Source organism: Rissa tridactyla, chromosome 4 (assembly GCF_028500815.1).
Source record: "Rissa tridactyla isolate bRisTri1 chromosome 4, bRisTri1.patW.cur.20221130, whole genome shotgun sequence".
Taxonomy (NCBI): domain Eukaryota; kingdom Metazoa; phylum Chordata; class Aves; order Charadriiformes; family Laridae; genus Rissa; species Rissa tridactyla.
This window is the reverse complement of record NC_071469.1, coordinates 41,865,317-41,887,376: the sequence shown is the minus strand read 5'-3', so window position 1 is coordinate 41,887,376 and position 22,060 is coordinate 41,865,317. Positions and strand designations below refer to the sequence as shown.

The 22,060-nt window shown below is 44.2% G+C and overlaps 1 protein-coding gene across 1 annotated transcript in view; it reads left to right on the top strand.

Moving 5' to 3' along the window:
- LOC128909419 (deubiquitinase DESI2-like) overlaps positions 1–22,060 on the top strand; it is an 87,000-nt gene that overhangs the window by 57,568 nt on the left and 7,372 nt on the right. The window contains exons 2-4 of the mRNA XM_054201070.1: positions 7,981–8,053; positions 9,404–9,497; positions 10,684–10,825. Of these exons, the coding sequence (XP_054057045.1) occupies positions 7,981–8,053; positions 9,404–9,497; positions 10,684–10,825 (309 nt within the window). The remainder of the gene's footprint in view (positions 1–7,980; positions 8,054–9,403; positions 9,498–10,683; positions 10,826–22,060) is intronic.

The window sequence follows — 22,060 nt, the reverse complement described above, 5'->3', positions numbered from 1 at the left end:
AGGCACTGGAAACGATGAAGGTATCCCATTCTCACAGCTAAACCTTGTTTACGATTTTTAAATAAAATATTCAGAATACACTCAAAAGTTAACTGCTGAAATGCATACTGTTTGCTTTCTGCAGCATGATTAATATTTTCTTCCGTCCTGCTATTCTTCCAGTAAAATCGCATTGCGTCACAACACTGAAGCATAAGTAGATTTCCAACTCTCCCTCAGCAGCAGCATCAGTTTTTAATCCACATATAGCATTTTAGAAGCCACTGAAATAAGCTCTTTATGCTTCATGATTGCGAAGACTTTAGTGCTGGCTCATGCATCAGGCAATGCAGAAGCATATTACAATGTCTGAAAGGTCACAGCGACCTCCCAAGAAATTCCTTGTGAAGAGGCAGCTGAAGGATGTATTTAGCCCAGCTTGAGAGGAAAAGATCCTTTGCAGAGCAGAACCTGGCTGAAATAGAAGAGCTGCTGAGACAGGGCTGGCTGTTGCAGTCCTACAAAGCTTGGCCTGTCGTTCCACTCAAGGGTGCAGTTGAGCATCTTGCCTTATGTCTCTTCACTTAGCATTTGTGGGTTCACGTCAGGGAATATGTTTAGCAGTATAAGCTGTAAATTTCAGGCTGTCATTGCCAAGGAAATTCCCTGTCTATTAGTGTGTATTAACATGAAGGGTGAAGGGCTGTCCTGGGCAGAAGTTCCTTTCATTCAAAATGCAGTGGAGCAGAGTCAGTTGCATGCCAGGAGATGCCTTGTCTTTTTCTTCTTTCTGTAATGTGACTGTGCTCCTCAGATGTCTATTTTCCAGTCCTGGTCCAAGTTGAAGTGTCCCAGTCCAAATCTGAAGAGGGGCCCCTGACTGGGGTCCTTGTATAACCCTACATCCCTGCTTCATCAGAGCTACATCAAGCTCTGCCTGCATTGAACCTGCAGATTCCTCAGTACTTGTGTGCTGTCCTGGAAGAAAACCTGTAGTTTCTCAAGTTTTGATCAGCTCTGCCAGTTGGGTTGTTTGCAAACACGCCAATGCCCACAGTCTGGGAACTGTTTTTCTTGAGGCTTGCAAGTTGTTGCCTAACGCAGCTGGAGGTTGAGCCTGTTTGTAAACAGAAACCTGCTTACTGCGGTATTTTGTTTCTTTAATGCTACCTGGCATTTTAAGTGAAAGTTAGCCTACCTGTCTAAATCAGGTGCTTTTGTCTGATTGCATTTGGAGTGGCCTGATGAGCTCTCACACCCTGGTCCGTGACTTGCAGCTTGATAGCTTTTGCCAACAGCAAAGAGGAGCTGGCACAGGAGGCGATGCTCCAGCCAGGAAGAGTTGTGTTCTGCGTGTGCTGGGATGAGCACCACCCAGATAGCTTTTGCCAGGTATGAAGTACCAAAGACAGGCCTGTGTCATCTCTCCTCAGTACTCTGTTAAGCTTTTCAGTTGCTGTTCTGCCCACATGCATTTAAATCCTTTCCTGCTTAATCTGTATTCACAGTATATTAGAAAAATAGCATTTTAGGCTTGGTTAATGCACAAGCCTTGGACCTCTGGAGAACTGAGTCTAAGAGACACAGGTCACACTGAAATGAGCTTGGGTCTTATCCAATTGCTAAAGAAAACTTACAATAGCAGCCACGCGGCATAATTTGATGTCATTCCACGTGATAGTGAGTTCTTATTACTGGAGCTCCAGGCCAGAAGGGGTGAACAGCAGAAGGACTGAGGCTCATTGGCAGAACTGTGTGTGTGCCTAGGGCTGTGGGACATAAGCGAGCGCTGCTGCAATATGACTGAAGCGCCCTGGCAAAGAACTGCGGGAAGCCCCCTGTCCTGCATGCCTGTAGTTGAGGTAATGCTTCCTTCACCCCTGCACGCATTACTCAGGGAATGAAGTTTGCGATCTGCTTTGTACTCTCTTCTTCCACCACTGTGGGCCCAAGGCTCTGGATCCTAGTTCAGAAGCATGTATTGGGGGAAACTGAAACTCTTCTGAAGTTACTGACCATATAGGGCTGGGATTTTACTCTCCGTTTTCCTGAAGTGATGTTCTCTAACTTTCCCTTCTAGTTTTGTCTTTTGTGCTCTCATATTTCACATCTGGATCAATGCATCTCAGAAAATAATGCTGATGTTCCCCTGTTGTTGTGCTGAGCCTTAACCCTTAAGGGCTACAAAGCTGGTGAGGGGTCTGTAGGACAAACCTTATGAAGAACGACTGAGGGAGCTGGGGTTGTTTAGCCTGGAGAAGAGGAGGCTGAGGGGAGACCTTATCACCCTCTACAACTACCTGAAAGGAGGTTGTAGAGAGATGGGAGCTGACCTCTTCTCCCTGGTGACAAGTGATAGGACGAGGGGAAACGGGTTCAAATTACGTCAGGGGAGGTTTAGATTGGATATTAGGAAACATTTTTTCACTGAAAGGGTTATTAAACATTGGAATAGGCTGCCCAGGGAGGTGGTGGATTCACCATCCCTGGAGGTGTTTAAAAAAAGGGTAGATGGGGCACTTAGGGACATGGTTTAGAAGTGGCTTTTGTCAGGGTAGGTTAAAGGTTGGACTTGATGAGCTTAAAGGTCCCTTCCAACCTCAACAATTCTATGATTCTGATTCTATGATTCTAACATTGCAGAGGATTTTCCTGGTGTTTGAGATGTGATAGATCAGTGCATCTATTAGTACACACTCCTCTGCGTGTTTTCATGAGGCTGCCTAGGTAAGCTGACCATAGGGGCCAAGCACTGCTAATCCCAGGACAAAGCTTCTGGGAAAAGACTTTACACGGTATATCTAATAAAGGAAGAGGTGTGAAGAAATACACCTTGCCAGTCTAACTCCTTTCATGGAGCACACTTGTTAGCAGCTGGAGCCCTGGGTGTCCTCCATTTAGATTCGTTGAGCCAAGGGTCTCTTCTGTGGTGGGCCAGCTCCCCTGTCCTACAGAGAGAAGACATCGTCTCTATAAAGGAAAGCTTGGTGATATACTGTGTGTCGTGGCTCTCAAAGAGGAAAGCATTAAAATCAAGTCCAGGTGGTAGGGCAGAGAGTCTGTTAGCGGACCTATGTTGTCAGGAGTGCTCCACGATCTGAAAATTCGCAGAGAGTGAGGTGATTTGGTCATTTCCTTCAGCCCCTTAAATGCTCCTTGCTCACTAGCAACGTCAGAATATCTTCTGACATTGAAAGCTCTCATCCCTCTTTTGCTGTTTCTTTCCTTCCTTCTAGAAGTAAAGCTTTGCCAGTTGATCCACGGCGGGAGGAGGGGGGGGGGCGGAAATAATCCTACTGGTTTATAGGCAAATGGTGCTTTGAGAGGAGATATGCTTAATTTAGTTACTGATTTATAATCTGCACCCATCCTTGGTAAAGGTGTCTTGTTCAAAGTAGTGTGTGGTCATACATGGACATCAGAACAACCAGACTAGCTTAGACCAAAGCTCTATCTAGCCTGGTATCCTGGCTCAGACGGTGACTTTGTGGGATACCGAGTGAAGAGCAGAAGAGTATGGCACTGAGTACTCAGAGTTTGCAGCTATTTTCTGAAATCAGATTTGTTTAGCAACTCTCAGTGGATTTCTTGTCTATATGTTCATACAGATCGTAAGAAAGGATGGGTTAGTGTCTCTTCAGTAATGGATGGATCTGGTGGAGTGGAATATCCAGTCTGTATGGGGGCAATAAACGGAATGTTGTGTAGTGTGTTGACTGCTCAGAGAAAGTAATATCTGAGATAGTCATGGGGGTGGTCTTGTCTCCAGCTTCTAGGGAACTGGTTAGTTAAGCTGCTCAGCACAGTGATGCAGGAAATATTTTGGTGACACACCATGGAAAATAATGGTCAGAAGTAGGGAGGAAAAGAGAAAGTTAGTGACAGAAACTTCAGTGTTACAGTATGGTATTAATTGATGGTAGAAGTTAGTGGTTACATGGATGGGCCTCTCCTGTCTGGAAACCCATGCTTCTGGTAGGAGTTCCTAGGAACTCATGCTCTGCAAAGTCCCAGGACAATATAATCTGCTAGTATCAATCCATCTGCTTCTCCATCCTAGACCTGCCAGAGGCATATCAATATAATGAAGCTTTTTAGTTTCCTTTCTGGAAAGTTAGGACATAGTTCACTGTCCTGGTGAGACTTTCACTTCTACCTCTGTATGAAAGATGAAGTGAGTAATACAACAACTGGCTCAGAGTATCTCCCAGAATCTAAACTAGCTCACCAGACACTTTGGTCTCTCAATGAAACCAACCAGGAAATCAGGGAAGGCTTGAATGAAAACTGGAAAATTTCAAATTCTACTTCATCAGGGACCTGCATTAAAAGCTTTTAACTGGTACACTATAAACTCTAAATAAGAGGAGGTTCCTCTCTGGGTTTGAATTTTGAGTCCTGGGCTATCTGCTGCTTTTGTGAAGCAGCTGCAGTCTGGTTAGCTTTCCTCCCTTCCTCTCTTCACTTCTGAGCTGTTCTCTGTCTCCGTTAAAGATGGAAATGAGACAGAATGCTCCAAGTCCCTCTGTGTAGGGTTTATGGCATGACTTTGCAGGCAGTATGCGATGCAGGCACAAATCACAACTCCCTTTAAGACACTGCTGTATTCGATTCCCTGTCTCTTTCATCTGACTCGGAACAGGCTGCAGATTTTTGTTTTTAATCTAAGCAATAACCAATTTACTCCAGAGATGAGTATTTGCTGACTGTTGCTGCTGTTCTTATGCTCAGAATTGCAAACCCCTTGGAAAATGCGGCCAGCTTGTGCGTGTGTGTACAAACCTGGTTTCAAATCTGGCTTGAACTCTCTCTTCCAGCTCAGCAAATGACTGACATGTTCACTTTAGCATAGCTTCCTCTCGAGACAAGCCGCGGGCTCTGCCAAAGTGCCGTGAGGCGTTCGCTGCGTGTTCAGTCGCACACCGGAGGCAGATTCTGCGGCGCCCTGGAGACAGGGGTGAGATGAGGACAGTAGCAGCCATGATTCAGAGCTGCTTTGCATTTTGGTCTTGCTAGTAGATAATACTGAAAATTTTTATTTGCAGCGAACCAAGATGCAAATCAGATCCCACTTCAATAACATCCTTGTGTTATTGAAGTTATTTGAAAGAAAAGAAAGTACTAAACCAGTACAGCTTGTTCAGTTCAAATTCAGGTATGGCTGAGGTTGTTGCAGTTCAGTTCATGATAATCATTAAAGGGATTCATAGTGAAAAATACACCATTTAAATACAGACATGTTCATGTGATGGTCATAACACCTGGTATCAGCCAGAGAATTACTTTTGCTCATCTCTTCTTTATCTCTGGTGGGGCCTCCTCATCAGTTGTGTTCCCAGAGCTGTCCTGCAGCCTGGCTCTTGGCTCCCTCAGTTGGGCAGGGTGGGCTTTGGGGGCTGTGGCTCTGTGCTGGGAGCCAGAGGAGTGCAGGCGGATGGGGGACAGGGAGGACTTGTGTTCTGACACTGCTGCACACATATGAGGTGAAGGGGTCTCTGTGTATTATTCGAACGTGGTAATGAGGAGAGGTTTAGTTTTCCCTGCTTGTTTGCTTATTTGTTGTTTGGATCCAACCCAAACTTTAACATGGAAGAAGAAAAAGCTATAGCTGAAAGTGGCTTTCAGTTTAAGTTTCTTGTTTGAAGTACAAAGCCTGATGCAGAGCGGCCTCTGCAGAGACCCTGACTTTGATAACTGGCAAGAGCATTTCTAATTTAAAATGTCTCCCTTCTCTTCCTATTAGTTACTCCTCTAAGCATAGCAACTGGCGTGACCTGGGCATGTTGTGCTTGTATTGTTGCTGTGAGACAATAGCTCAGCCTGAGGGAAGAAGACAACCTACTTACCATATCCTCTGGGAGCTGTTACAGAGGGACTCTGTAGAAACTACTGTTTCTCCGAAGCTTACTGAGACTATCTGAGAGCCTGAGGAGTTAACCCATGAGATTTGGGAGATCAAAGAACTGAACTGAGGGCTATATATGTCCGTGAGAGACAGGCTTTGGTCTCCTCAGCAGAGGTGGCTGGTGCCATATGGGCTCCTGTATGCAGCCTCCATCTCTGTATCTTCTTCCCTGGTCAAAGTAGGGATATTTCTGCTGCAGAGGACAGGGAACAGAGATCTGTGGAGAAGGGCAGCAGAAGGCAAGGGCACATCATGTCCCTAAAGACCAAGCATGGTGTTCAACAGAGGGTTCACACTAATGTGTGAGCAGAGGTTGAGAACTACCTGACCTAGCTCCAGTCTAGTGGTCTGATATATCCTAAAAACAAGAGTTTGCGTAATTCAGGTGAAGAGGTAAGTGGAGGTTGTACAAGGTCTGAAGAGAGCAGTGCCCAGGGATCCAGCTAGGGTCAGGTGGTTTGCTGGCTTCCTGCAGTAATACATCGTTTGTGATACCAAAACTCACACAGAACAAGAAGCATTACAGCATTGTCTGGAGGGAAAGGGAACAGCTGTACTGCCAGAAACAAGCATTTTGGGGTGCTTGGTTTAAGGCCATGCATTAAGTCAGGCTTGGGACTGCACTTTTCATATCAAAGCTACTGTGTTTTTCCACAGTAGCACTGGTCTCACAGAAAACATTTCTAGGTGATTTACAGAGCTACTGCAGTCATCAAAAATACATAAGCAAGCAGTGTGAGGAAAGTAGATGGAGTATGCCAGACCTCTGGTTACCTGACAGCAGAGGGGTTCTCACCCATATCGTGGCAGCTCAGTGACACCAGACACTAGGGAAGGGAAGGTGCAGCTTACTCTGGCTCCACCAGAAGCAGCTATCAGACCCAGAAGAGAATTTTAGCTGCATCAACCTGTCATGTCATTGTATGGGGAAAAGTGAACAACACTCACTTTTCTTGCGCTGCTTGATTCAAATAAGAATTCAGTTTCTCTGAGTTACTAGAGATGCATCTTCACTGCGCAGTAGCCGTAAGTGAACTGTAAATATACCAGGCATCGGCAGTTTCCACTCGCTGCCTGAAAACGTCATTTCTGTAGCAGCACAGCTCTGCAGCTAACCTAATAAATACTGGGGCTGAGCAGGGCTAATTATCTCCAATGCAGCACTGCCCTGGCGTGGCTGTGCAACTTCCTGCTCCAGAATTAGCTTAGCTGGGACTTGGTTGGGTGTCTGCACTGTCCTTCATGGTATGGTGGAAATAGTGAGCAGTGCTTGCTGGAGGAGTGTCACTTGCGTGCACCAGACTGCAGTATTCCCCTGCTCCAAGTGTACCAGGGAAGTGCTGGACTCCAGAGCGATGAAGTCACTTAACAGCTCCTCTTGAAAATTTGACTTGGCTGAAGTTGTGGTCACCTTGGACCTAATTTTGGAGCAGCAAGCCCTTGTCCCTTCTGAAAACACTGCTTCATAGTATATGGTGTCTCTGAGTAAAATGTTGACTAGTATGCTCAGAGCTTCTTTTTTTTTTTCTATAAAGCAGTTACGAATGTCACATAGATAATTACTTAACGGTGCTCCTCTTGACCTACAGGAGGAATGTATCTCTGTATCTAAGATCTCATTGCCTACAAACAACCTAATGAAAAGTAGATGTTGGGAGGTGATGTAAAACGGTGTGTGGAAAACATATGGAGATTCTGTAACTCAAGATTTTGAAGATCAGAGAAGATGAGTAGATTGGTAAAACTGGCTTAGTGTCAGCTATTTAAATGAGAAGACAGATAATCACACATCCCATAGCAACTGGGTTTATGCAGGTTCAGGTCCAGTTATATCTTAATACAGGGAAATTCCTTACGTGGAAAGGATTAGATGAGCATCTTTTGGAGCCTTAATCCCAGCCATCTGTATAAACACAGTGCCCACTTCTGTTGGTCTATAAGGAGTCTCAATTTGTTTGTCTCAGGATAATTTCAAAATCACTCTTGTCCTTAAGAGAAGTTGGCCTGAGGACAGGAGATGGGGGATATATCCTAGGCCAAGATCGTGTGTTTCTTTTCCACTAATGCTTCCAAATGTGGCTTTTGTTTTACTGTAGTACTGGATAAATGAATACACCTCCACCTTGGGGATTGGTGTCTTCCACTCTGGCATCGAGATCTACGGCAGAGGTATGAGGTATTTCCTTTTCACTACCTGCAGAATACGGGGACAACTGTATGGCTAGTCTGATATGGAGCAGAACCCCAAACTTATAACTTTTGGCAAGGAACGTTTTTGAGAGTGAAAAACTCAGCCAGTTCTCTTTTAGAGTCCATTGTGGAGTCTAACAGGAACTTGTGTAGTTCTGTCATGAATCATGCAGCCATTCTTGCTTTCAGTATGTAACTCCAGCTTCTATAGCTTGTACAGGTGTGTAGCAGGATGGCAAACAGGAGGGACCAAGCAATGTTGGAAAGCTGTTCTGCAGTGAAGGAGAGGGAGAAAGAAGGGGAGAAAAGGGGGAGGGAGAGGAGAGGTGCCTCAGTGGTTGTCTTGAGACCTACCTATGCATGTTTGTGTTAATTCCCTGTCAGGGTAAATTTGTTTTGCAGTAATTATTTATGAATGTCTATGGTCTAGAAATCTTGGAATCTGGATTTCCAGATCTTGGCAACTGTTCTTTTGAAACAGCAGAGTTACAAGGAAAAGAAAATGTCGTGTGAGACTTTTGAAGTGGTCTGGATGGGGCTGAAGCTGATTAGAGCACCCGTTGCAAAAGGTGCAGTCAAGGCATCTGGGAAAACAGCTGTAGGGCAGTGAAGGACAGACTAGCATCACAGGCTTTCCGTTTCCCTCTTCAACATTAAATGGCAATGACTTGGGATATCTCACTCATGGTATTTTTAGCCAGTGCCATGCAGCAGACAAAACCCCTGGGGTGCCATGTTCCATCTCGAGCACAGGAGCTTTCACAGGCTATGCGAGATGCCCTGTATGACACCGTGAGGTCCATGGGCTGCGTTTCACAGGCCGTGCAAGATGGCCTGTATGACACGGAGGGACCTCCTGGCTTGACCTGCATGCTGAGGCAGCGGAGTGCAATCGGCTTGGCTTTCTGCAAAGAATTCCCACTTGTTGCCTGTAAATCCCTCTGGAATAAGATTTGATTTCTCCCTAATCAGAAAAGGCTTCTTCCAGCTCAGCACCACCACTGACAGCGTCTCATAGTTTGTCTAGAGGCCTCCACCACAGAACTTTCCCCTGAGAGGAAGCCACCTGTACAGGCAAAGAGACAGACTCAGGGAGTTTTCCTGGCACTGTGGGAAAGCAGTAGTGTTAGCATGGAGGGAGGCTGTGAGGGCATCCTCAGGCTGATAGGTAACGGGACAGACAAAATGGCTTTCAGTATCTGGCTGAAACAGATTTTGGCAGTAGCCCAGCCCCTGGTGCTGATGCTGAACCGCGCAGACAGCTGCCATAGACTTTTTCCTGCCATTGCGTTCATTCAATTACTCACAGTCTGTTTCTTTTCTTGTCAGAGTTTGCCTATGGAGGGCATCCCTACCCTTTCAGTGGGATTTTCGAGATCACACCTGGCAGCGCAGTAGAACTTGGCGAGACCTTTAAATTCAAGTAAGGGCCCTTTTCTACATCTTCCCCTCTGCCCCTGGTAGCCATCGTTGTAGAGGGAGCAGGGAAGGCCTCTCCTCCGGGTGCCCCTTTCCCTCTCTTTATAAGCACCCTCACTGCCTCCTTTACATGATCCTGGTTCAAAGGCAGCCCTGCAGGGATTTTGGAGGTGGATAAAAGAGTGTGTACACCAAACAGGGAACAGTGCTGAACTGTGTTTGGCTGGGTTTAAAAGCATACCCACAAGTGAACGCGGTTCTCTTTTCCCATTTTCTTTGTTTTCTGTGCTCCCAGTTTCACTCGTCAGCAAGAATGGGAGTAGCTGTGTGTTACACAGAGCCAGAGCACATGGGGGAAAAACAAACCTGAGTCTTTTTATGAGTATCACCTATTTGTGGATACTACACAGAGTACCAGAAAGCATCTCCTGTGTTTATCGCTACTTTGTCACAAGGGACAGACCAGTTGCTAGAGGAGTCTGAGAGGATGCTGCATGAATGTGTTGTTCGAGGAGCTCAGTCTGTGGGGCTGCGGGTCAAGGAACTGCCCGTGGCAGGTGGGGCTTGGCCTTCCCAGACTGACAGTTTGTGTTGACGGTTGTTGGAGACTTTCAGAAGAACGAGAAGCAATAGGTTTCTGCATAAAGTTTTCAGTCTGCTCCTTCCTGGCCCGCCCCATGGAAACCCTCTCAATCATGAAAAAACCATCTCCTCTGTCCTACTGGAAATTTCTATTGTGGGATAATGGGCAGAGTGGGAGCAGACCCCCAGAGCTGAGACTTCCCTGGTGGTGAGCAGGAAGCTCTTGGGGCTGTTGTCTGTGCTGTAACCTGCTTTGTGGATGAGCTGGGCATATTACTGTGCCATTTTGCTAGTGAGAGTCTCTGATAGCCCCAGGTATGCATGTCCATGTTTTAAGCCTGTCCTTAGAATCATAGAATAGAATTGCCTAGGTTGGAAGGGACCTTTCAGATCATCTAGTCCAACCATCAACCTAAATCTGACAAAAACTGTCACTCATCTAAACGATATCTCCAAGCACTATGTCTACCAGTATTTTAAATACCTCCAGGGATGGTGCCTCAACCACTTTCATGCCAATGTCTGACCATTTCCTTTTCCCTGGGTATGTATCACTCTCTTCACCGTGTCTTTCCATGTTTCCTGTTCTGTTCTCTGTTTTTAACTAGAGAATCCATTGCCTTGGGCACCACAGACTTCACAGAAGAGGACGTGGATAAGATTATGGAAGAGCTGGGGAAGGAGTACAAAGGAAACGCATACCACCTGATGCACAAGAACTGTAATCACTTCTCTGCTGCTCTGGCTGAGGTGGGCACAGCTATCTCTTATTTGTATTTTTTGCTGCTTCAGATCTGTCGTAATGCTCACAGAAACGGAACGGGGGTCAGCACAGCCCGCCAGGCCAGAGCTCATAGCCAAATCTCCTGTCTCTGCTCTTAATATTTATGGGAGCCCTTTGCTGTCAAAAGGGCTGAGATCAGGAGGTATGGATGCAGCAGGTTTACCACACATTTGGTCTAAACTGTGTGGGAAATTTGGAGTGCCTGCATTTTGATTCACTGAATAGGCTTCCTGTGGCAGTAATTGGAAGGACAGACCTGGCTAGCATGCAAATGTGTATCATCTTAATAACAAGCACAAATAACCCTATATGGTCTGCAAAGGAATAAAAATGGCTTATCGGTGTTATGCAAACAAACATTTGCAGTATTTAAGAAGTGGATGTCCCTTTTCCTTATTTAGTGTGCACCATCCAAAACCCATTTTAAAAAAGTATTGATTTTCTCACAGACGAATTTCTTCGGTGCTTACTCATTTTCATGTTCACAAAAATACTGTGAGTTATAACAGAGGCGTTATTTCTCTTCAGAGAGAATTGAAGCACAGAGAAGCACAACTTTATCTCGAGTATCTGCTAATTTGGGATGTTTGATTTTCAGTTCCCAAAGATTTGATTATCTGGTGGAAGCTGCCTTCCCCCTCATCCCCTAGATGACACGTTTAAAGGGTGTTTCAATTAAGGTGTGAGTATTCAGCACTTGTGGAAATCTGAATTCAGGATCTTGACTCAGTGCCAGAAAAAGATATGAAAAGCGCAAAATGGAAGTGACCTTCCATAAAAACTGTTTCTGTGTTTTCAAAAGGTGTTTTATGGGAAACGTGAAGAGAGAATCCCATCCTTCACAATAGATTTCAACTGCTTTAACAGTGAAAGTTTCATTTCTCTTTCTGGAGTCCTCATCCTCTTTCATTACACATCTCTCATCTTTCTTCATCATATGTGGTAAGAGTCCTATGCAAATAACCTCTTTTGCCAGAAGGGTCCATTCATTCCCCAAATAGGCCTATTGGGGATCTTGAGTGAGGTGAAATCCTGTAGAAATAATACTGTATGATTTTGTAAGAAAAATGTCTAGTGAATCTGTGAACCAGCAATTAATTTACAAGGGACCTGCTTAGGCTCTTAGGATAACCAGTTCCCTACTGGTTTCATCCTTGCTAATTAAAGAAAGAGAAAATGACTGATTCCTTTCTGTAAATGTTATCAAATAAAAATAAACAGGAAGGAATTGTATTGGTACAAACAGAGAATGAAGTTTCAAGCAGTACAGTAATCAGATCAATGTTAGCCACACTACTGTTTTGGAGTCAAATAATCAAATTACTACAGCAGAAAATGGGAACTTCGCAAATTATGAAGGAAACCCAGGAGAAAGCTATGTGATTATTAGCAAATGCTAAAAAAAACCCCTTTACCTGCAGCAATGAAATAAGGTCATTGCTTATTACATTCTTTGATATGTAAAATTTCTGTCTCATGTCCAAGCCATAAACTCAAAGCCGTTTTTCCTTCATCCTGCTGCTAGATATCTCTGAAACCCTCACTGCCCTTTCCTTGTCCAACCTTCCAAACACAAGTCAAATAAGATAGATCTCAATAAAAACCTACTAACATATTTGAAATTTTGCTTTCAGTACACCTTCACTGAAGATCTTTACGGGAATTGAATTTAGGGTTGCATTTTCCTTCAAGAGCTTTTTTTGTGGATTCTATGTGCTCCTTCACTGCCCCGTAACCTGTCCAGATAATAAAACAAAAGCCTAAATGGCTAGTTCTGACACTTCAGCTCCCAGGAGCAGCATTTACTCAGGATTTAGGTCACTTTAAATAAACCTTTCATAGTCAAGCAGGATTTCCTGTTGTTTCTCTTCACGTATGCCTGTGTTTATTGCCCCTCTCTAAAGTATTAAAAATGCAAAACCGGAGAAGGTGCACTTCAAATTCAGGAGCAGAAGGCCCTGGATGGTCTCTAGCATCAAGACACAGAAAATAGGAGTTGAAATTCTTAAAGAAATAGCTGGTGTTGAGACACTAAGCAAACATCCTAGCCATTCAACACGCCTCAGTCAGCAACATGGGAAATACATGTGTCAGGGACATGGGAAATACATGCGTCAGGACAGGGAACTGCTGGAGAGGGTACAGCAAAGAGCTACCAAGATGATTAGGGGACTCTTACGAAGAGAGGCTGAGGGATTTGGGTCTCTTCAGTCTGGAAAAAAGATGGCTGAGGGGGATCTTATCAACACTTATAAATACTTAAAGGGTGGGTGTCAGGAGGATGGGGCCAGGCTCTTCTCAGTGGTGCCCAGCGACAGGACAAGAGGTAATGGACACAAGCTTGAACATCGGAAGTTCCACCTAAACATGAGGAGGAACTTCTTTACTTTGAGGGTGGCAGAGCACTGGAACAGGCTGCCCAGAGAGGTGGTGGAGTCTCCGTCTCTGGAGACATTCAAAACCCGCCTGGACGCGTTCCTGTGCAGCCTGCTCTAGGTGACCCTGCTCTGGCAGGGGGGTTGGACTAGATCATCTCCAGAGGTCCCTTCCAACCCCTGCCAGTCTGTGATTCTGTGTCTGCCCTATGGCAATCACTGTGTATCAGAGCTGGGTGAGAAGTAGGACAACTTATCTTGGGATGCTTCTGACCTCTTGGAGGAAAGATGGCTTGAAATCTCTTGAGACAGAACCTGCTTGAATGGAAAGCAATTAAATTTTTTATTCTCATTTCCCAACATCTGAATGCTTGTTTAACTTTACAGCTTTAGTGTTTGTTTTTTTTCCCTTGCTGTAGTTCCCATTAAAACAAAACAAAGCAAAAATCACCACATTAGGAAGCTCCAGGCCCTACCGTGTGGGGTTATAAGGTGCAGCTTTATAGCACGCAGAACGTGCTGACTACGTGATGAGTGGCTCTCAAGACCGTGTAGATGTGTCACCACAGAGGGCAGAAAACAACTGATTTTTGTGCCCTAAAACCAATTCTGAGATGAGTCTGCTTAGTGTTTATACTGCCCTTTCCTTTATGTGTGAAGCAGCAATAATAATAATGACTAGCCTCTGTTTAAGCATAGCCATGTTATGTGGCAGTTAAAGACAGGAAACTGGAAAAAGTATTCAAAGAATTAAAAGAAAAGGCGTAAAAATTTTGTTCAACAGAATAAAATTGCTCACTGGAACTGGGATTTAACTCCAGCCACACCAAAAGCAGCCAAGGATTTTCAGTGAGTATAAATTCTTGGTCTCTGTTGCTGTAGCCCAGCTGAAAGGTGATGCTATAAGTACTGCACCACAGAGAAGGGTCAGGTTGGAGGCTAACTTTTAGCATGAAAGACGGAATTACCAGCTCTGCTTCCTGCAGCCCTTTAGGTCTTTCTGATCACGGGCATAAGCAGATGTGGTGAGTTCAGGAGATGGTTGTTCTGAGCCTCCTGGGTAATGCCAGGCAAGTCACATCCCTGCTCTGTGCCTAAGTATCCCTCCTTGTATGCTAGATTATTTTTTCCCTTCAAAAAAGGCTCTGAAATCTTTTGATGAAAGCTCTCTCATCTGCCAAGGTTAATTAGCTGGTTTATGGCTTGTATTGTTCTGTATCAGCATGCAAAACCAGAGCTAGAGCTTTATAGCCATGTGGTGATGTATCAGTTAATGTGTGTTTACACAAATCTGTCTGTCAGGCCTTGAGATTTGGCTGTACGGCCATGTGCTAGGTACCTCTGTTTGGCTGCCTTAATTTCCTCATCTGGCTGTGGGCTTGCTGGTTAGTATCCATTCAGATGTTGCCCTGGTGGCTGGCCCATGGGTTGGGAAGATACCATCTGGTCACACAGAGTGAGGGCAGATGCAGCGACGTGTCCTGCTGTCTGAGGTCACGATTCTGCAGAGGGAATGGGAAGGAAGTATAAGGCTGGCTCTCCCTCACAGATCAGCTTTCTCAGCGTCACACTGTGAGACAATGTCCACGTTTCCCATTGCCAGGACCTGAGAGCCAGGTTCCCCATCCTCAGAAGGACTGCTGAAGCCACTAGACTTTACTTTCAAAGTTTTGTTTTCTTGTCCTTTACCAGTGTTTTCTCAGCAAATAGAACATCCATCCAGAAATATTCCATCTACATCTGTTTATGAATGATTTTTCTGTCAAATTCATGTTTAATGACTCAGGTCCCACCACAGTAACTGGTAAGTGTTATCTTTAATAGTTATAAAATTTGTGGTCCAAGTAGCTGATGCAGCCTGACTGCTAATGGTTAGGGGCATGTCCAGACCTACATTCACGACTGTGCCACTTGGCCATGCATCTTGAAAAATCCATGGACTGCAGCAAGTCCAGCACAGGCAGATAAGCTCTAGGCAACCACTGGGCATGCCTGTGACCTGCTATCTACCTCTGAAAGAACTCACTTTGCAGTGCTGTTGCAGACTAATTGTGTGCTGCTGTGGCATTGAGCCTCTCGCCACAATGCCACGCATCTCTTCTGAGTTTTCTGATCTTCCTGCCCACATTCACTTGTAAGCTGCCAGGGGCTTTGTTATTCTCGCACTGGCATTTACCTTTGAATTTTCCTTACTCCCTGCTGCAGACTGCCAAGCGTATTCATACTTGCTCAAGACTTAGATCTCTCCCTGCTTTTCCAGTTCCCTGTGGGCTTCTAACGAGCAGCTACTGGATCAAAGAGGCATGGCTGGGTCTACTCACAAATCAGCTCCTGTGGAAAGGAAACAGAAGGCTGCAGTTTCAGCAGCAGTTCAGACTTCATCTTCTCCAATGCCACTTCACGGCAGCTTTCTTAGTGGGCGATTTCAGTGAATGTGCTGCATGATCAGGAATCTCTTCCTGTGGATTTCCTGAGAAATTCTTCTTCATCGGGGAACTCTGGGTTATTTAAGAAGTGAAGAACTACCAGAGAGCATAAGTCTCTGCCTAGAAAGAGCTGCACACCATCTTCATTACAGTTTTGAAGGAAATTCTGATGTAAAGCAGGGCAGAATTTCCTAGTGGATAGTCACTAGAGAGAAATCAGATGCACTCCCTGTGCATGTGCCCAGCTTCAATTTAAGGTAGTGGGTACATGCACCACTTAAGACCTCTTTGCGGTTGCCATTCACCCTCACAATCTACATCAGTGTGGGAAGGTGAAGGGAGCTTGATTTAAGCAGTGAAAATCTAGTTAGGGTTGCCTCAGCCACTCTGACTACTGCAACACGGTCCCCTGGTACCTATATATATAAACCACTTAAGCAAATTGTTTGTGGGTTAAAATGAAGACGTACATCAAACTGGGATTAGCAATTTGCCTACAAGAAGCTCATTACTTTCACGTTGCTTATGTTGACTGTCCCCAAAATCAAGTACTATCAGTACCATGCTCTCTGAAGAAACTGCCTAGGAGGATGGACAATCCTTTTGGGGGACTTACGCCTGCAATTTCTGCAAAGAAAAATCATTCAGGCCATCAGCAGCACAGCCTAAACTTCCCTTCCTCTTCTGAGCTTTTGTGCCTTTCTGTGTGTCGGTACTGCAGGCAGGTAATGCTGCTGGCACACAGCAGGGTTTTTGGCATTCTGATAAGGTTATGCATGGGCGGGGAATTCAGTTAGGACCACATCAATACCATGTGAAGTCCTTCTGTTTGATTATCTGTTGTTAAGTCACTAAGTTCCTAACAATCCCCCATGTATACTTACAGCAATACGTTCAAATGGGCCTTCAAGGAATTGCAAAATATTTATCTTCTTTTTGAGTTGTCCTGGCTGATGAAAGAGACATTCTTTCCATCTCCCAGATGGAAAAAATATTGGCTTTTGACCATTAGAAAAACCCTTTTAAAACAAAAGGAAAGGCTAAAATAATTAGTTCTTTCCATAATGTGATCTGTTGAATTTCCTGATTTTTCAGAACAATGAGATGTGAGATCGCAAAACTACAGAAGTTTACAAATTGCTGTAAAGCAGACAAAAAGGAAGAGGAATACATTTGTGCTTTCAGGAAAAAGCCAAACTCGTAGTAATTCCTGGGCTGTAAGTGCCCCTGTGAGGGCTTTGCAGGAGCACTTGTCACTGCAGCAGTGGGCCACAGGCAAGTATGCCATGAGGTGCCAAGAAAGACATGTAGTTATCTTACCAAGACTGTTCTTTGAGCATAGGTAAGGGTAGGCACATGCAGATACAGGGAATTGTGAAACTGCTGTCAGAGGGCTCTTTTCAATGCAAGAGCATGGCTCATGATTGTCCTGCAAGTCTGTAATACAACTGGGACTTGTGGTAGGCAGATGCTTGGCACAGCTTGTACCCCCTAAACGTGCATAAAGGTGAAAGGTTGACTGCCAGGAGTTCAAATATGGGCATATAAGAATATAAACCCTGCTGATGTGTAGGCGTATGGTGAGTGTACAGTGGCTGAGGACAGCTTCTTTAGAGAAGATAGCAGTAAATAGAGGATCAGAGGGAGGATGAAGTTTTTCTGCTTCCAGGTTCTTCTCCAGTCTGGCAATGTTCTTCAGTATTGAATGTAAGGATCACACCATGTCACTGCAGCTTAAAGACTCTTGACAAAGCTTTTGTTGCCTAGCCTCTTCACAAACAGAAGATGACTCATTTGACTTCCCACCAGCAATTTCCCATGCTTCTGAAGTTTCCTGCTTAAGATAAGCTATGGAGCTGTGTTCTTACCAGAGTGATGACAGTTTCTACAGCGTGTCCCAGAAAAGGGCAAACCACCATGGGAAGGGAGAAAAACACCTTTGAATCAGCACCAGAACTGGAAGATAAGTGGAGTGACTCAAGGAAGCCAGTCCTTCTCCCTTCGTCAATGTGATTACTGCCAAGCAACTGGAATGATCCCTATTTTAGGAAACTCTTCAGCACCTTGCTATAGGACACATGACACACAATTATGAACGAAGTGTGGCTTCTGAGCACCAGGGAAGATAGCCCCCTCTATTTCCCAACAGCCTTACCAGTGGTGCAATAACAATAAAGTCAGTGGGTCTTATGGGTCCTTTTGATAAGATATGAAGTTAATGCTCATCATAATTACGAAATGAATTGAGAGGCACTGATTGATTCACCTTAAAAATTGTTGATGTTGGAACGTTACCTGAGGAGAGCAGTGACAGAAGGTTTTATTCTTTTATCATGTCTTTCCTCCCTCTTCTTGAAATGGGAATGATTTCTTTCTGATTTGTACGCATAATTTATCTGAAGTACCAGAAAAGGTCAAAAACCTCCGTATTTTGTAGCAGTTTCCCAGTCTGGAGTTATTTATCTGTCTTGCAGCTGCTCTAAAACTGCCCTACTATTTTTGTTTTTTTAAAGGAGAAAGGCAGGCAGGAGAAGGCTGAGAAGGCTGTTACTCTAGGACCTGTCTGGATCTCTAAGAGCATGGTCAGAGAATCTGCAGCAGCCCCTGGGACAAACCTGGCTCAGAAACACTTGAGTGATCTGGTATGAATTCCCCTACAGTCAGTGAAAGTACAATTTGGCTGCAGGACTGAGGGAAGGTGAAGCACAGTGAAACATCCCTATTTGCTTCCTAAATTATCACAACTTTCTTTTATACCCAGAAAAATCTATTAAAAAAGACTAGAACCAGCTCCGAAGTTAGTGTGCATGGTTCACATCCATGTGATCATTCTCCAGAAGGCTCTTTAAGGTCATTTGGATTTGAAGGATTAAAAACCCTTGAGGAAAACAGATTGGTATCTCATTATCCAGCTTCCTTTTGTACCCACTGATCCTTTTCACCCCTTTATTCCTTTAAATATTGAAGGATCGGCTTCTTTATTGCTCAGCATTTCTTGATCCAAAGGACTGTATCCAGAGGACAGTGCTCAGAGACGCCATCTGGGTAAAAGGCTAAAATTTGAAGTAATTACTAGAGCTGAACTAGGATTTCTGGAGTAAACCAAGTCATCAAAAGCAGAGTCTTTTAGAGGGATCTGACAGTTTTATTGAGACTCTCGCTAGGACACTTTGTGGGTTCGAACAGAGCTTTTAGCTGGTGAGACATGTTCATCAGCAAGTAACTGAGAGCTTCCTGGATAGAAAGAAGCTTGCTCAGATGTGGGAGAGCAAGTTGGACTAGAGGTCCATTTACCTTTTCTCCTATATTTCAGCAAAAATTCTTCTGAATATCAGCCACAAGATGTTCTGGAGCAGGGAGTACTTCAGCCTCTCCTGTGGGAACTGTCCTACTTTAATTATTTACATAAACAGGGAAATAACACATTTCAGCAGAAGAGGAAGGCCTAAATCAGAATTTATGTGCTTGTGGTTTTAGAAACTCATCTTGAAGCTGTAGAATTTGCAGAAGTCTCCAGAAAGAGAAAAATATTTTGGGTAACTGGGGGGTTCTTGTTCTTGGGCTTAAGAGACCTGGAAAATAGACCTGGAGGTTAGTGAAGTGAGCTTGGCTCATTCTTTGTTGACAGAGGAGGAGAAGAAAGTCTTTTAACCATCTGAGGTGGCTTAGGTCAGCCTTAGAAAACTCTTGAGCATTCTAGATGAGACTGGCTCCAACAGGGCAGGGACTATGGACCCTGTCACAATCAAATGTTTTGCAGCCAGAGCCTTAGAGCTGCAGCACTGCAATGCTCAACCTGGGAGGTAAATAGCTCCCAGTCTCCCAAAGTCACTAGGACTCTCTCCAATCAGCCTAAAAGGATGCGCTCCAATAGGAAATACCTTGAAGATTAACGGATGCAGTCTGCACAGTGAATCCTGCAATCTGATGGTTACAGAGGGCTGAAATAGGCATGTAGCATACCCACTATTGATGCTGACACCACAGTGATATTATTAAACCCGCATGCCAGATTGGATGGAAACGCTTGATGAAGCCACACAATCTGAATCTCCTTGGGAGGCAGGGGATGATCTTGGTGCAATCAGGCTTGCTTGCGTGTGGATCACATCTAGGCTGGATGCTAGGGCTTCTTTCCCCTTTTCTTTGTATTATTGGTAAAGATCTGTTCTATTGATAGTAGCAGAGAGAGGTTTTATCATTGTGTATCAGAGTGATAGCAGGAAATGCGCATCTCTCATAACTGAAGCGCAGCATAAGATATCTCGGTGATTGGCTTTAGAGCTATATCTGATGTGTACTTCCCTGATGGCGTGGCTGCCTTGGCTGTCCTTTGTCAATGTGGTTGGAGCTTTGGTAGAAGCAAGGAATCTTACTTTACTGATAGAGGGTGTGGAGCTGTGCTGAAGTGACAGCAGATGGTAGCCAGCACATATTCTTTTCTCTCTGGCTATTCACCTGTCCTTTTTCAGCCAAGGCAAAGCTGACAGCATATAACAAACTTACATCAGAATTCTGCTTTCTTTAGAGGAGCTTGACTTTCAGCAAATGCTCTGAAAAAGGCAGATTTGCTGAATCAAGGACTAAATGAGGGCAGTTTTTTAATCATCAGTGAATAATTCCAGCCTAAAGCTTTTCAGGTCCATCCCCAGGCACACGTGAGTTCTCATCATAATGTTATTAAAAACTAGGAAGCTCTCCTTAGCCTGAAAGCTATCAGAGAGAAAGGATTGAACACCAGAGAAGGGAGCTTCAGGTGGCATTTGAGTCACAGTTAAAAGCAGCAGAAGCGTTTATAAACCAGTCTTCAGCTGATCCTAAGTAGACAAGTAATACCCATGTTTTCCTTAGTCGACAATTGCTTTCCAATTGCCTCCGTTGCAGAGGAGGAGATAGGTGTTTTGTTGCATAAAAGCCTACGTGTAAATGGCTGGGGACACATTGCTCCCAACACACAGAAAGCAGAAAGGAAATGAACAAACCAACAAACAAACAAAAAAACAACGACAGGGCATGAAAGAACATTAGGAAAGCTTTAATTCCTGATGCCTGAGCCACTCCTCACTGAAGCTGATGGAAAGGCTTTCTTCATTGCAGCAGCCTTTGGATGTTGTTAGCTCCATGGGGAACAGGCTGTGTTTGTTTTCTGGCTTTTAACTGACATGTACATTTAGAAGAAGCTTATTAATAAAGACGTCCTGCACCCATAAATTATCCTCATGGTTTCAGATGGATGCCATTTTTTCTCTTGTTTTTGCCTATAAATATGCACAATTTTGACTGCATGCAGTTAATAAATTGCTATATTGCATTATGTGGCTTCTCTGCTGAGGCAAAATGAGATTTCTAGGTGTAGTTTCTGTATTATTTAAAATTTATGAAGTATTCGGGAAGTCCTTGGATTAAAGGCTACTATAAAAATATAAATTACTTTTTCCATGATTAACCTTTCTAGCCTTGCTATCCTGAATGAGCCTTATAGCCCAACAAAAACGATTAGTGGAATAACTCTTACATGGTCCTTTCAGCTTTCTCAGTCTATCCTATTTTCCCTGTCTGTCTGCGTGTGCTGGAGAATAGTATGAGGTAGCAAGTAATTTGAAACAATCATCTCACACGCACCCACCCTGGGGCAAGTTTTAGCACATCATTTCAATCTTTTGAAAATGGTCTGATATTACTACATGTGCTTCCGCAGTTATTTTAGGGTTTCCCTTTAAAGTGATCCATCTAGCAACAAAGATTAAATATGAAGAGTGAATTTGAAAAAAAACAAACCACCTCATCTCAAGCTTTTTGGGGCTGTTGTAAATGTGGGTGGTTTGTACCGTCTATTTTATGTGTTTTTTGCATCCCTCTTCCCAAACCAAAAGCCCTGTGTCCTTATCTGTTACAAAAAGAGCATAATACCTTGGAGCTAAGTTAGTTCATGCTGTCTGGGGAATTCATCTCCAGTCACACCATCATGGAGCCTTTGATCCTTTGTGTGTGCAAATGCCTGAGAATAGATGCCTCCTTTCCACGAATGAAGATGGTAAGGAAAAACCTTGTCCTTTTCACCAGCTGCCTGTTGATACGTGGAAAGTGTCAGGAGTGTAAATGAACTGCCTAAGTGTGTTCATAGGCTTTTGAGACTGGAACGTTTTGCTTAGGAGTCCTGCCAACACTGCCAGATAGAAGGTCTTTCCCTCTTGCTATGAGTCCGTGTGCTCTCTCTGCTTACTGTATCTCCATTTGCAGTAACCTGCTGCTCGCTTACATTAGGAAACAAAGCTTGAGACTGAAACACAGGATTTTCTTGGTTAGCTACCCAGGAACAAATAGATGCTCTTGATGTCCATCCCTCTATGCATATGGGTTGGCCTGGTCAAGTTCAGCATGTCTATAACACTTGAAAGGA